The 14,154-nt window shown below is 46.2% G+C and overlaps 6 protein-coding genes across 6 annotated transcripts; 3 read left to right on the top strand and 3 right to left on the bottom strand.

Moving 5' to 3' along the window:
* Window positions 1-47: 47 nt before the first annotated feature.
* On the top strand, window positions 48-2,173 carry AOL_s00054g101 (uncharacterized protein; the record flags this gene model as incomplete). Its single annotated transcript, XM_011121417.1, has 3 exons — window positions 48-126; window positions 718-1,699; window positions 1,759-2,173. The coding sequence occupies 3 exons, from the start codon at window positions 48-50 to the stop codon at window positions 2,171-2,173; spliced, it is 1,476 nt and encodes a 491-aa protein (XP_011119719.1).
* A 914-nt stretch (window positions 2,174-3,087) lies between these two features.
* AOL_s00054g100 (uncharacterized protein) lies at window positions 3,088-4,223 on the bottom strand (the record flags this gene model as incomplete). Its single annotated transcript, XM_011121416.1, has 2 exons — window positions 3,088-3,297; window positions 3,375-4,223. The coding sequence occupies 2 exons, from the start codon at window positions 4,221-4,223 to the stop codon at window positions 3,088-3,090; spliced, it is 1,059 nt and encodes a 352-aa protein (XP_011119718.1).
* Window positions 4,224-5,731: 1,508 nt separating this feature from the next.
* On the top strand, window positions 5,732-6,749 carry AOL_s00054g99 (uncharacterized protein; the record flags this gene model as incomplete). Its single annotated transcript, XM_011121415.1, has 3 exons — window positions 5,732-6,086; window positions 6,179-6,387; window positions 6,492-6,749. The coding sequence occupies 3 exons, from the start codon at window positions 5,732-5,734 to the stop codon at window positions 6,747-6,749; spliced, it is 822 nt and encodes a 273-aa protein (XP_011119717.1).
* An 82-nt stretch (window positions 6,750-6,831) lies between these two features.
* AOL_s00054g98 (uncharacterized protein) lies at window positions 6,832-7,834 on the bottom strand (the record flags this gene model as incomplete). Its single annotated transcript, XM_011121414.1, has 2 exons — window positions 6,832-7,367; window positions 7,513-7,834. The coding sequence occupies 2 exons, from the start codon at window positions 7,832-7,834 to the stop codon at window positions 6,832-6,834; spliced, it is 858 nt and encodes a 285-aa protein (XP_011119716.1).
* A 597-nt stretch (window positions 7,835-8,431) lies between these two features.
* On the bottom strand, window positions 8,432-8,752 carry AOL_s00054g97 (uncharacterized protein; the record flags this gene model as incomplete). The annotated part of the gene is made up of 1 exon (XM_011121413.1): window positions 8,432-8,752. One exon carries the CDS (start codon window positions 8,750-8,752, stop codon window positions 8,432-8,434), a length of 321 nt encoding a protein of 106 aa, XP_011119715.1.
* A 2,187-nt stretch (window positions 8,753-10,939) lies between these two features.
* AOL_s00054g96 (uncharacterized protein) lies at window positions 10,940-12,825 on the top strand (the record flags this gene model as incomplete). Its single annotated transcript, XM_011121412.1, has 2 exons — window positions 10,940-11,198; window positions 11,315-12,825. The coding sequence occupies 2 exons, from the start codon at window positions 10,940-10,942 to the stop codon at window positions 12,823-12,825; spliced, it is 1,770 nt and encodes a 589-aa protein (XP_011119714.1).
* Window positions 12,826-14,154: the final 1,329 nt, after the last annotated feature.

Below are 14,154 nucleotides of genomic sequence, written 5' to 3'. Positions count from 1 at the left end.
TGGGTGCCGTAAAACGGATATATATCGCATCCATAACCGAAGGCGCGATGGGAGGAGCAACTAGGCCTCGCCGCTCTACGCGGCAGGAAGAGAGGGAGAAGGAGAAGGAGAAGGAGAAGCAACCAAGTATGTCTCAACTTCCTGTCGTTTAATTCTCTTTGACATCAGCATTTCAATAGTGATGAAAGGAAGGACCCAAGATGAAAAGACCTCGACCAGTCGCGTTTGAGGTACTTCAGCGTCAATTCGGGGATCGGATTTAGAGGGGAAGGAGAAGGATGAAGACGAGGAAGGGAAGAAGGGAGAACAAAAAAGGAAGATAGCTGGCAGTGGAGAGTCCCCATCGAACGAATCCGGATAGTTGGATGAATGAACGGTGATGGGACGGAGGGTTGGGTTGGCAGACCGATGGGAAGAAGTCTTTGTTCACTGGGAGAACTACCAGACTGCGCAACAACCCAGAGGCATCAACCCGACTGACCTCACACGCCTGCTCTCTTTCTTTCTCTTGCTTGCTTCCTTCCTCCATCTCTTTTTATCCTCACACCTACTTCCACCTCCCCATTGACACGTCCTATCTTCACCAACTTCACCATCACTATCCCATCACCCCCACCACCACCTCCATACCCCCCTTACCCTTGCTCCCCCTCTTTCATCACACCGTCAGGTAAACTCTCTTTCAGTTGTCAATCTAACCTCCCACTCATCGGATAGCTCCTCTCCCTGAAGCTCTAAGCAACGACGAAGAAGACGAGGAAGAGGACCCTGCTGAGCAATCGGACGTCTCCGAGGAACCAGTGGTAGAACAACCCACAAGACGTCGAGGCAGACCTCCGAGGAAAGCTACAGCCATCGAGCCTCCTCCCATCGACGACTTCGACGAGGCAGATACTCCAGGCCCAGGTTCCCCCACTGCATCAGACTCGCCGTCAAACATGCCACAAAAACGACGAGGAAGAGGCAGACCCTCGAGCTCCGGCCTTGGTGGCAGGAGCCGAGGTGCCCGTGGTGGGCCATCTCACACAACAAGCGTTCCCAGCGACAAATTTGGGAACGAACAGCAGGTCAAAAACAACGAAATTGACCTTCCTGAGGACCCTGCCGGGGAACTCAAGGTCGATAAGGATGGAAACCTTCTCGGCGGCCGCCAATACCGTTGCCGCACCTTCACAATGATGGACCGTGGAGATCAACTCTACATGTTGTCCACCGAGCCCGCCCGTTGCTCCGGGTTCCGAGATTCCTACCTGTTCTTCCAGAGACATAAGCAGCTTTACAAAATCATTTGTAACGACGAAGAGAAGTTTGATCTCATCAGGAGGAATATTATTCCTCATTCGTATAAAGGTCGAGCTATCGGCGTCTGCACAGCCCGCTCCGTCTTCCGCGAGTTCGGGGCTCGTATGATTGTTGGGGGCAGGAGGGTCACGGATGACTACTACGAAAACGCCGCGAGATTACGTGGAGACAAGGAAGGTGAAATCGCTGATCCAGATGACCGACTACCTCCACCAGGCGTCCCATACAACCAGAACCAATATGTCGCCTGGCATGGAGCTAGCTCTGTTTATCATCAAACCGCTCCTGCTGTGATTGAAACCAAGACCTCAAGCGCCGGAGGCCTCCTCACAGTGAACAACAAGAAGAAGAAGCTCACTGAACACAATTGGATGACTGAGGTCGCCCAGAATACAGCGTGAGTGCTTCACCAGCACGATCCAATGTCCGACCTAGTTGCTAACCTAAGTATCATAGTGACTACAACAAGCTTCTCACAGAGCATCGTATTGCTCGTACTCACCCTTCCATTTACGAACCACATACTAACCAAAATCACCTCCCGAGCATCTTTCAACCCACCGCTGCTAAATTTGAGAAGGCTTCAGACTCCATGATGCCACCCGATCAATTTTACAGCCCATCTGTTCCTCCTGAAAAGCGGAAGTACCCTCGTGGTGCGTCCGCCACTAGTGAACTCTTCACGGTTGCTCCCCCCGTCTCCATGCCTCTCTCAACCCGTGACTACGCGCAGGGCAGGGGGATCATGTTCATCGACCCGTCTATCTACGCGGATCAACCCCCTGAGATCAAGAATGCTATTCTTGCGCAAGTCGAGGCCGAAAAAGCACATCTCGCTCAATTAGGGATCACGCCGCTCCTTTCCAACTAGTCTCAGGATGGAACGCGCCCGCGCCCTTCGTCCCACGGACCTCACTCTATCAAAGACTCATTCGCCCAATCGTCAGTCTTGTTTCCAAAAATTACGCAACATAATAAATCCCTGGATAGCAACGAAAGCGACCTGGAATTCGAATATGAATACGAATATGTATATGAATGGGAATCGGAATCGGAATCGGAATCGGGATCGGAATCAACAGAGCTTGAATCTGGTATCACGGTCGAAGGGCAAGGGAGCGAGGGGAGCGAGGGGAGCGAAGATTCAGACGATGCTGGGGTTACTTCCGACCTCATCTAGTCTTCTGCGACCCGAACTACTTCACCTTCCCCCTTTACTTTCTAGGGGCTATCTTCTTACAATTCTTTTCAAGCACATGCTTCCCAAACCCATCACGATATTTTTTAATTAATTCATGTATTCCTAAACGATGACATGAGCAACGATTCATGAAAAATTCTTTTCGTTTGTTCACCTTTCCAAGCGGGTTATCCACAACCCCAACGATACAAGGCCCTATATCCATCCAACCGCTCGTCGCCCCCTAAAGCACGAACTTTTCATTTTCATTTGAATCTGGCCTTGTCTCTCTAGTTAGTATTTAGCTAACCCCGAAACATCATCCTTTAAAACAAAACCAAAAAAAAAAAAAAAGTTTACCAAAATCACGTACTCCATACATGCCATAAATCGTGAACCCACTGTGCCACAGTAATTGATACCTTGACAGAATCGCCTTCTAGGAGTATATGGTTGTCTCGTAAACCAGCCTGCCCGGTCCCTGGTGGGGCAATAGTATATGGTCACGCACATATACAAATGCTTCAAGGGCAAATATCATTGTAAGCACTTGGATAAATCCTGTATGGTCTCCATAATCATTTAAACTAGTAGCTGTGGGAACTTTATTTTAGGATCAACTGAACTTGCGCGACATCATGTGCAGTTGCTCGTGAGTGCGCCGAGAAAGTAACTACAAAGTCACCACCTTCGAACTCGATGCTATATGCCGACCGTGTCCATTCTATCGTTCTGTGAAACCCCGGGGTATCCTGCATTGCTAATATCACCAATTGACGACTAATGGGCCCGGCAGAGACGTAAAACCAAGTATCCTATATGCCCCAATTTCATTAGTGAGTTTTCATATATATATCATTGAACTGCTGAAAGCACACTGAAATGACCGAACCTTGTCTATTTCGTAGAGCCCCCATAAGAAGGAAAGCTCCAGCGTCCCAGGCTGTAAGCCCGTGACCACTTGTGTAAGATTACAACTCTTCCCACCACTCAGATCATCAGCCGTATTTCGAGCAATACTATTATTCCCATTGTTCAACTTTTCTAACGGAGAGAAACCAACTGTTGAGGGATCCTTCTGCACCCGCCAGCAACCGTCGTCATTGGTCCAGCCATCGAAGTTACCGGACTTAAAGTCTCCGTTTTTGAGTAAAGAGGACGAGGAGATTGGTTCGTCGAATCCTGGGAAGGGAGTTGGAGAGATATCGGATATTCCACTGGCATTGATTATAGAATATGTTGCGGTTGTGGGATAGGCATCTTCGGAACCATCTGTGCCCCGTAAGGTATCGATTTCTGAGATAGTACTAGTGCCAGTGGAAGTTGGACGATTCCCATCAGTGGTCGTGGCATCCGGTCCACGAGTCGGAGTAGAAGTATCACCAGAACTCGACGATGTTCGAACAGGAGTAAATGCTCCAGTATTACTCAAGTCTGAGCTCGAGGTTTGCGACGACGTTTCTGGAGAACTATTCCCACTATTTTTGCTTCTCAACCCGCCCACCAATCCACCCACGAGTGCGCCGATGATAACCACCACTACAACCACAATTATTATTATTGTTTTTCGAGTAAACGTGAATGTCTTCTTGGATTTTTCGTCCGGATAACTTATATTCGGCGGCTGGTAGTGTTGTTGTGTCGGATCCAACATCCCTGCTCCCATGGGCGTCTCATCTTGAATGCCACCGATGGGAGGTGGCGGCGGGCCGGCTGCATAGCTGCGAGGGGAGAGTGTCATTTTTGGAAAATGTTATAACACTATTTTGTTCCTGATGAATATATACAGATCCCCTAAGGAGAGGAGAGGAAAGAAAAGAAAGACAGATCAAACCCTCCGGAGTAGAAGGGGACTGGGGGAAGTGACAATGGGGCTTTTAAACTTCATAACCCTGGGACGGGTAAATATCGCCATCTCGGACGAGCATGTTAGTAGCCAGCATGTTTAGGAAGAAGGACACCGGCAACTTGGCAATCCGGGAAGCCATGCGCATGCGTGTGGACGTCGCAATTATCGGTACTGGGCATAACACGCATATTATTAGCCTTACACTCCCCGTATGTAAATGTATCCTCTGATTTGCGTAGGAGTAACGCGGCGGGTCAATGCGGAGACGATGTCAGGCGACCCGTTGTTTGCTCATGAATTGTAGGAGATCGAGCGGTTTAAATTCGATTTGGGGGAAGGTGGGTCGTCGCTGGTCTGTTAATTTGTCAACGTTTTCTTCTCGTATCCTGGGTGCCAAGGTGGTGGTGCGAACAGCGGGATTTGAAGCTTTAGCCAAGATTGAAGCATGCATGGTATGATTGATTCATGATTGCGGGCATGATATCGCGATAGTTATGTAGTAGCCATGACCAAGTTATAATCCTGCATCTCATATCTACCTAGGTATTGACCATAGCTAGGAGAGGAAGAGATTGAACATCAGCATGCATATGCATATTTTCGAAGGTCTCGAGATAGAAGCCGCTCTGCAATTGCAACCAAGACGATCCAACACAAAACATTGTGGTATTTTGCAGCTGCACCCAAATAGTCTGACGAGGTAAGCTCTTATCGATCTCATAAGTCTCAACTTTAGGCGTAAGACTCTAACTTACCTAAAGTTGGTTCAAAAGTTAGTTCAAACACCGAATTCTTTCAGTTATTAATTTATCATTTTCTGACTTGCCTTTTTAATGGTTTGTTCTGATCACTCGTTCTCTCGTTTGTACAGTTATTCTAGAATTCTTCTACTCGAATCCTACAATCTAAAGTTCTATTTGGTTTGTATATAGAATTAATCGAATTAATAGAATTAAACCATCGAGAAAAAATCAATAATATATGTTTTACCCCTACTTCAAACTTCTAGGATCAAGAAGTACCAAATTCGAGCAATGAGACCCTGATTTGTAGCCATCCCTAAGTTATAGTCAATTCAGTAAATTCAAACAAAGAAATTAACCTTCGAGATTTTCGTTTCTAGTCTACAACTTCACATTCTTAAATCAAATGTTGTCAAAGGAAGCCGTCTTGAATATCCTTGCATTCGATTCACCTCGACATTGATCCGTGAGAGTGTATATATATTTCGAGGATTCTTTCGTAGAGCTCAATTTTCCTCTCACTACAATTATATTCATATCAGACTATATATCAACCCTATGATTACTAGATCGTATATCTCAGCACGCTTCCTTAAATACGCTTACGATCTAGAACCTTAAGCTTTTAGTCTAAACCCCTATCCTCGACCTTTTAATATGGTGAGAGCGAGTGCAATCACCAAATGCAAACGAAGGGCTCCAATCCAAATACCCTATGGCTCGGGGTATATAATCGAATCCGCCCAATATGGCAAGCCCGATATCTTCAAGAAAATTGTATACAAATCCATGCTGCCGGAAAACCCATCGGTAACAGCTTACTACATAGATTACCCATCGCTCCAAGAGCACCGGCTCGGCGAACCGTCCCGCTCAACGGCCATGCGTTGGAGGTTTCAGGAACTCACTTTCAGAATATACACTAGTGTAAATGGGGAATATGAGGTCGCGATGCCGAATGTTACAGCCAATGATGATGATACACTGGATGCTTTGGTTAACGACATTATAGGTATGTTTTAATAGTCTGATAAACCCCTTATAGATACTGGGCCCCATGCTAATTTTGTGGCATCTCCCGTGTACGTGTGCCTGCACGGATAGTTGAATTCCACGGCTTGGAGGACGCTGGTAACGGCGAGAATTCTTGGGGATCCCTCCCCCGTGAAGAAGGATTTTCATTCGACTTACAATACGAAGGATCCTCACTTTTTCAAATGATAAATACTGATAATAGGCAGTTCGGGCAAAGAATACAGCTCAGGTCAGTTTTTCGTCGAAACCCCCATAATGTATATGAATTACTTTGGAAGGTAAGTGGTTTCCCTTATGCATACTTGGAGTTTTGGACAATCCATGAGACTAGACTTGGCAATTGGGTTTTTGCTAATCAATTGCAATTGTGTATCGGCTTCAGGAGTATGATGCTCGAGGCAGAGAATGTAAAAATACGTTCTTTGGGGACAAATTGTATCATATAATCGACCTTACAAGCGAAACAGATGAAGATGAAAGTGAATGTGAAAATGAAGATGAAGATGAAGATGAAGATGAAGCAGATACAAATGATCCCCCACAAACTCCAGGCCCGCCTGCCGCTGGCGATAATATTATCTCGCTCCTATCGTCGCCCCCAAACCCAAGCGCTTATCCCACGGCCCTCGACCAACAGTAATCCTCCCGCCAAAAGAATAGGGTTTCCATGCTTTCAAAACGCCAACCATTTCATGAAAACGAAACAGCGAAACAAAGATTGATCAAACTTTGGTAAACCGCCACCAAACATCCGACGTCCCGACCATAGCTAGCGCGCCAGAACTATCCCTCCCTACTGGCTTTAATGCGTTTCCATCCTTCATTTTCAACCGGAATCCATGCTCCTCTAGCTTTGTCACCATAAACATCTCGCTATATTGTAGAGTCCGGGCCGAGCAGCGTAAAGTGGCCGGGGAGGGCCAAGGACTATACCCAAGGAAGAGAGTCGTTTGGCCTGTCTCAACCGTGAACCCGAGCCACCCATCTGCTTCATGGCAACCCCATCGCTGAGTCATGAGACCTTTCTGGTAGTCGGACATCATGACTCCTTCATCGCCATTGTGGGTAAGTGCCTTGGAGGAATTTGCTTCTGAAATGATGTATGTTGACCCAGCTAGCGGAACACCATCGCCACTTAGACCGGCTCTCCGATAGGGTGGCTCTGGAGGAGGTGCCACGGTCGGTACCACGGGCGGCGGTTTAGTGAACGTAAGAGTGGACGTAAGAGTGATAGTGGGAACAGGAAGTGGTGGAACGGCTACAGCATGCAGCCGAGTTAGTCGTTACATATATAATCTACTATTGTTTTTGAATGCCGGGCGTCGCAGCATCAAACCACAAGAACCCTAACGGCGCAAAGCCAAGGCAAAGGATATACTTACTAGTCGGAAGCTGTGACTTACCGGGCGTGTTTTTCACAGCTGAGATTATACCAGGTAGAAAAAACAGAGTCGAAAAAATCATTATAGTCACAGCCCAGCATGCTGTTCCGAGGAAAGAGTAGCGCGCGCATCTACAACATTCGCCGGGCCTTGCTTCCGATCTAGCCTCGAGACTAGCTTGAGAGGGAAGGGATGAATTTGAAGAAGGAGGGGTCCAGACACTTGTGTATGAAGGAGGGCGTTCTAGTAACGGGTCATATTCCGTACCCATCGAGCTCGATGCAGATGCTCTGACTGGCCCTCTGGTCCTGTTCGGCTGCCCATATCTATTGTCACGAGCCATTTTCGAAGTGAACAATGAATGAAACCCGTGGTATAAGGTTTCGCTATGGTTTTTTCTGACGGTATAAAAGGCCTGGAAGGTCGTATATATGAAGCCCCGCCGCGTGGTCGAACGGTCGGCTGTGGTATTTGCAAGACCGATGGGTAAAACAATGGCACGCCATGTTAACCGCCTGTCCTATGTGGCGCCACACACAAGCGAGAAAATGCAACAAGTTGACTTCAGGCACGATTTGATTCGATTCTACACCATATAAGATGTTCTTTTACACAGGGAAAGGGTCGGAAATCCTTTGCCAATAATTATAGATATCTCGAAAAGTACCCAAGGCATATCTATATGCCGGTTTATCATCGTTATGAAGGTGCAGATACCTCAAAACATATTGAGCAGCGTTTTTAGGACGAATCCTAGTACAAGAAGAAAGAGCCGCCAGCACTCCTCAAGTACTCTCAGCGATACAGTACGCACCACCAGTGATATATCACCTAGCGCTGGAAGTACACTAAGAAGCGGATTCGGATGCTGTACTTTTGTAAACCTCCACCAGACCTCAGGGCTCCCGCGTCTAACTCTTGACAACGTTCCTCCTCCACTCTAACTGAGCGGTTCTAATCCATACCCATTCCTCAGTCGCAACTGAAACCCACCCTTGGGTCGACTCCTTGCCTCAAACTGCTCATTGAAGCGTGCGGATGGGGCATTGCAATATAAGTTGGCATCTAACGGCCATGGTTTGTAACCTAGGTAGACCGGTGACCCGTATGTTGCGGTATGGCCGAATGAGAGCCAACCGTCCGCCTCATAACAAGTCCATATTTGGTTCACGTCACCGAGCCAATACCTAGTTAATTTGACATTTCCGTTCTCGGTGAACGTCAAGGCTTTTGTTGAATCCCCTTCGGTGATAATGTACATCGAGCCCGGCCAAGGTGAATCGAGGCCGGATAATATGCCTTGCCTAGACTTACTCCAATTGCAGCTATCTTGGAGAAGGGATACGAAGGTGGGGGCACCAATGATGCAAAGGATGCAAAAGACAACGGGTATCAGCCTCCAACAAAGACGATAACGCCTACAAGAAGAGCATTCAGAAGGCTGACGGGTTGGGCGACGACTATGACTGGAACTGGAACTGGAACTGGAACTGGAGCTAGAATGACGACGGTCTCGGCGAGAATCAGGACTTCTAGCCGATGCTCCCGTTTCGAAATGCAAGCTAGTCGGTGTATTAATTGCGGTGTCCGAGTCTCCGAGCGCTGTCCCCGCCGGGAAGGATGAGCTAGTCGGTGTGTTAATTGTAGTATCCGTTGTAGTCGAGTAGGAGGCCGATCCCGACCGGCGTCGTGCACGTGCCCAGACGTCATGAAGCCGATATAAGTTGTCGCTTTGACCTTCGGAAGTCGAATCCATATATAATTAATTTAATCAATGGTAATAACACAATAGACTCGAAAATTCTAGAAGTTTATAGCCGAATAAAAGTTGAAGATGTCAATATTCCAAGTTGACGTCTGTGGTTGCTTATGGGGATGCTCGAGTATTTGGATTCAAATCATGCCTGAAGTTGAAAACGGCTGGTGGGACGTTCAGATAATTCGACAGTGCAGCCGACGCGATAGCGCCCTGTGGAACCACATGTCACGGCACATACCAATACCTCAGTACTTGGCCAGCTCCATGGGTCTATACTGGGTGATTTACGGTCTAGCTCTTGATAATTAATTATGGCTCGTAGAGGACAGTGTATCATATACGCGTAAAAATACGTATGATATGATCCTCTGAAATATTCTAGGCCAATTGCAAAGTATTCCAGTCTACGTATACACACCTATAATTGGGCCCAGCTCAGATCAGGGAGCAGCTATGTGTGTAAAATATATTATCGAATCCATCCAATTCAGTCTCGTAACAAACATCCAATAGTTGCAATTGCAAAGATGTCAACGTTACCTGGCCTAGTCGAGATCTCGATCGGCATCTGTTCTCTTAATTTAAGAGCCTTGTGTTACCATTTACAAATCCAACAGGCAACACATTTAATGTTGTAGCCCGGCACACCGACAGGGTAACGGTGACTTTGTTACAAAAACTTCACTCACATCGTAAGGACTATTCTATAGATCACCGGAGGGATATATGATATTCCTGCTAACAGTGATGGTTCCACCTTTACCATGAGTAGCGAGTGAAAACCCCATACCGTCTCATGCGCCTGGAGTCAAATACTTAAGTAGCTTGTAGATTTGCCGTATATACCTCTTAAATATTGTTTATAGCATAAACTGTTCGTATAATCCTTCTAAAATATCGTCATTGTTTAGTTCCATTATATAAAACTCTCCGGCGGTCACTTCTATTCGAACGTTCGGCAGAATAACGGAGAAAATACTGAATGATAATCTGCAATAGAGGTATGCATACCAAGAGACCTAGACCCTTAAGATCATATGGTGTATCTGCATTATACTGGCTACGGCCTTGTATCTTTCGACCCCGCACTCAAGCGCCCAAAGGTGGATCTATCAGAGATCGATATATATTTTGTTTTTTGAAAAAGATTAAGTCTTTAATTACCTATTCGGGAACGAGACTATTGTTACATATTTCATAACCGGACTCCGCCTTCGGAACACGATTAGGTCCTACCTAAATTATATATTATGGGTTCTCTATTTTAATATACCCACCACAGCACATACTCGTATTCACTAACTCACGAAATCTAAACTAATAGTCATAGTTAAGGCAGACGAGCCCTTAAATACTCGGGAAGGGGTTTCAAGCCTGGGGCGTTGTTAGCGACGTTTGGCGTGGTGGTTTGTTTGACAACGTCCGTCGGCGTGTTGAAGACTCATAATGCCAAGCCAGATTTAGACGGAGCAGTTCGAACCTTCATTCAACCACACTTCTACTTTCTCCTTCAGCATCAGCCACTCATCGCATCGACCTCACAGTAACATCACCAACAACCAACCATCGCTACAAACCGTCAATCAATAGCATAAAGTGCTCTTCTTTCTACTGATTCTGCCTCTGCGATACCATTAGATCCCCAGAGAATCAACTTGTGGCCCCTCATAGCCCCTCCGAACAACCGCCATGGCGGGTCCGTCCTGCCCCAATCCTTCCTGCTCGAATCCATCCGTCGAGGACATCGATGACAAAAGAATATGTACAAGCTGTGGTACCGTCGTCACCGAGTCTTTCATAGTCTCGGAAATCACATTCGGTGAAACCTCATCCGGTGCTGCCGTCGTCCAAGGTTCCTATGTTGGAGCCGACCAGAAGCATGCTCGATCCTCAGGTCCATTCCGTCGTCATGGTGCTGCTGAAACACGAGAGCAGGTCATCTCAAATGGTAGGTAACAGTTGAACCCTTTTATATTCTGCGCGAAAAACTTTTTTTCGTTTTGTGCCGTTTTTGGTGTTTTTGCAACCGCGGTCACTAACTAATCGCGATTCGGATGTTACTAGGTCGTCGGAAACTGAATCAGCTAGCGTCGGCCTTAAGCGTCCATGACCGATTTGTTGAAACCGCTGCAAGATATTTTACTCTCGCCGTCACCCATAACTTTATCCAAGGACGAAAGACCCAACACGTCGTCGCATGTTGTTTATACATTGCCTGTCGTTTAGACAAAAGTGCACACATGCTTATCGACTTTTCGGACATCCTGCAGCTCAATGTTTTCTCCTTGGGAAGCACGTACCTTAAATTAGTCAAAACACTCAATCTTAACATCCCTCAACTAGACCCGGAGTTGTGGATTCGTCGTTTCGCCAGACACCTTGAGTTCGGCGATAAAACCCAGCAGGTATGCCGAGACGCTATCAAAATCGTCCAGCGTATGGACCGAGATTGGATCATGGAAGGCCGTAGACCAGCTGGTGTCTGCGGAGCCGCCATCATTATCGCCGCTCGTATGAACAACTTTCGAAGAACAGTTACCGAAGTCGTCTACATTGTCAAAGTTGCCGGCATGACCATCAACAAACGTTTAGAAGAGTTCAAAAACACAAAGAGCAGTGAATTAACCGTCAGCGAGTTCCGTAATATGTGGTTAGAACAGTACCATGACCCCCCGAGTTTTGGAGAGAATAAGACAAAGAAGAGAAGGAGAAGATGGGTAAAGAGTGTCAACGAAGACGGTGAAGTCATTGAAAACGAGGTGGACGAGTCCGCTAGTGCACCTATTGTCGACCTTACAGCGGGCAATTTTCTGGGTCCAGATGGTCGACTTATTGGACCAGGCACAGCGGCCAATGCTGCAAATGAAAAGGCACAGAAAGCCTTTGGCGACGGGTCGGCTCGTAAACGCCCTCGTGTTGACGCCGATGGCTTCGCCATACCCGCTATTCCGACTACATCTAGTCCTTCTCCATACCAAGAAGTCACCACGGTTCCTGCCCCACCACGCCCGACATCTCCTCCTTCCGCGCCAACCATCTCACCTGGAAGCACACCCCACGGCGAATCTCCAGGCTCGCCGGTGGACAAAGAACCGAATGAAGGGCCCAAGAGCCCACTTGAGGCCGAGATTCTAGCGTTGATCAACAATCCGGAAACGCAAACGGCAGTCGAAGATATTCGACGTGAACGATTACGCCAACAAGCATTACTCCCACCTTCCACCGTCTCCGCCGACCCCGATAACCTTGAAGATGTTGATGATGATGAAATCGAATCAGTCATGATGAGCCCAGAGGAGGTAGCCCTAAAGACCAAAATTTGGTATGAATACAACAGGGAATATCTTCTCACTCAAGAGGCAAAGAGGCTCAAAGCCGAGGCGGATGAAAAGGCAGGCATTGGAAAGAAGGCACGAAAGAAGCGAGGGAAAGCGAAACCAAGAGATAGCAGTTTTCCAGATATGCCTGCGAGTCCAGCGGAGGCAGCGAGGGAAATGATGAAAAAGAAAACATTTTCCAGGAAAATCAATTATGCGGCGCTGGATAGTTTGTTTGAGGACATCAAGACACCATAGGCCATTGGTCACCCCTTTTTCTTTTCCCTGTTATGTTTTCTCTTTTACGCATTTAGCGATGGAGTCAAAGGTACGCTTTTTTACCTTTTTTTTTTATAAAGAGGATAGCACTGCTTCTTCGTTTACTGTTTCTTATCATCTCACTATTACTATTACAGGACTGAGCATAGATTAGTCCAGGGAACTTGATATATAGAGCTCTGTTTTATTCCAGCCTTTTGCTAAATACCTATATCATCCTCCTTCATTCCGATATCAATACATGTGGGGCCTTTTTCTTTAGTCTTCTGTGTCACTTTATAAAGGTGTATATGGGAATTTAGACGGAGGCACTCTCTATTATGCATTTCCCACTTATAACTACTCCAAGTTTTCGCCGCTGGCAACGGGGGATCCTTGTGAGTTTCATGATCACGTAGGTAACGGTTACACGACATCGTAATAATTCAAGCCATAGGACCCATATCCTTGGTAACGAGAATCAAGGCATCATCTTAGAGAAAAGAACCTGGAGATTATAAATACAATAATACGGATAGATATCGATATCCAGCAAACGAGCGAGTAATATAATACTATGATCCCTAACTCCTTCAATTGATGGTATCTCAAGCAAGGCATACAGCACCCAAAGGGGGAATAGACTATGTCATCGAACGAAAATCAAACAAAAAATTTTTCTTCATTCTTCAAAAAAAAAAAAGTATATAATTATAAAAGTACTGGACTGCCTGAGTCATATGTACCGTCCACGATAATATGCAATACCAGGTTCACATTCTGGTAATCGAATCCTTCCCTAGCACCTATGGTATGCAATGCAATGCAGGTACGGTCGTCTCTAGTTTCGGTAACGACTACATTGTTGGCAATATATGCGATTGGGAGTTAAAATACAACAAAGCCGCATATATATACATTGGCGGAACATATATATTTTGCGTCAGATTTTATCCAAGTACTTTATAAAAAATAATCATCGCGATATCGAATATTGATCACATAAAAACGAAATCTACTAAATTGGAAAGCGGTAATGGTAAAAGTAGCGGTTTAATCTAATCCTGTAGAATCAGAATTGCTTCTGAATCAAAGGCTTTTTTTTCGATTTGTATTTATTATTTGCTGCTATAGCTAATCTCTCCTGACCTGAGGGCATGTTACTCCCGTAGTAGTATTTTTGCTTCCTCCTAAAAAAAAAAAAAAAAAAGGGAAGAAAGAACGAGGCTCCAAAAAAACTTCCAACTTTTTTTTGTCCGCCCTCAGCCGACTGCGCTTGGAGAAAGCACAGCAACGATGTATGCAAGAGATATATAACCGTTCCAAAGT

Source organism: Orbilia oligospora (assembly GCF_000225545.1).
Source record: "Orbilia oligospora ATCC 24927 unplaced genomic scaffold scaffold00054, whole genome shotgun sequence".
NCBI classification, from domain to species: Eukaryota; Fungi; Ascomycota; class Orbiliomycetes; order Orbiliales; family Orbiliaceae; genus Orbilia; species Orbilia oligospora.
This window is presented reverse-complemented; position numbering and strand designations above follow the sequence as displayed.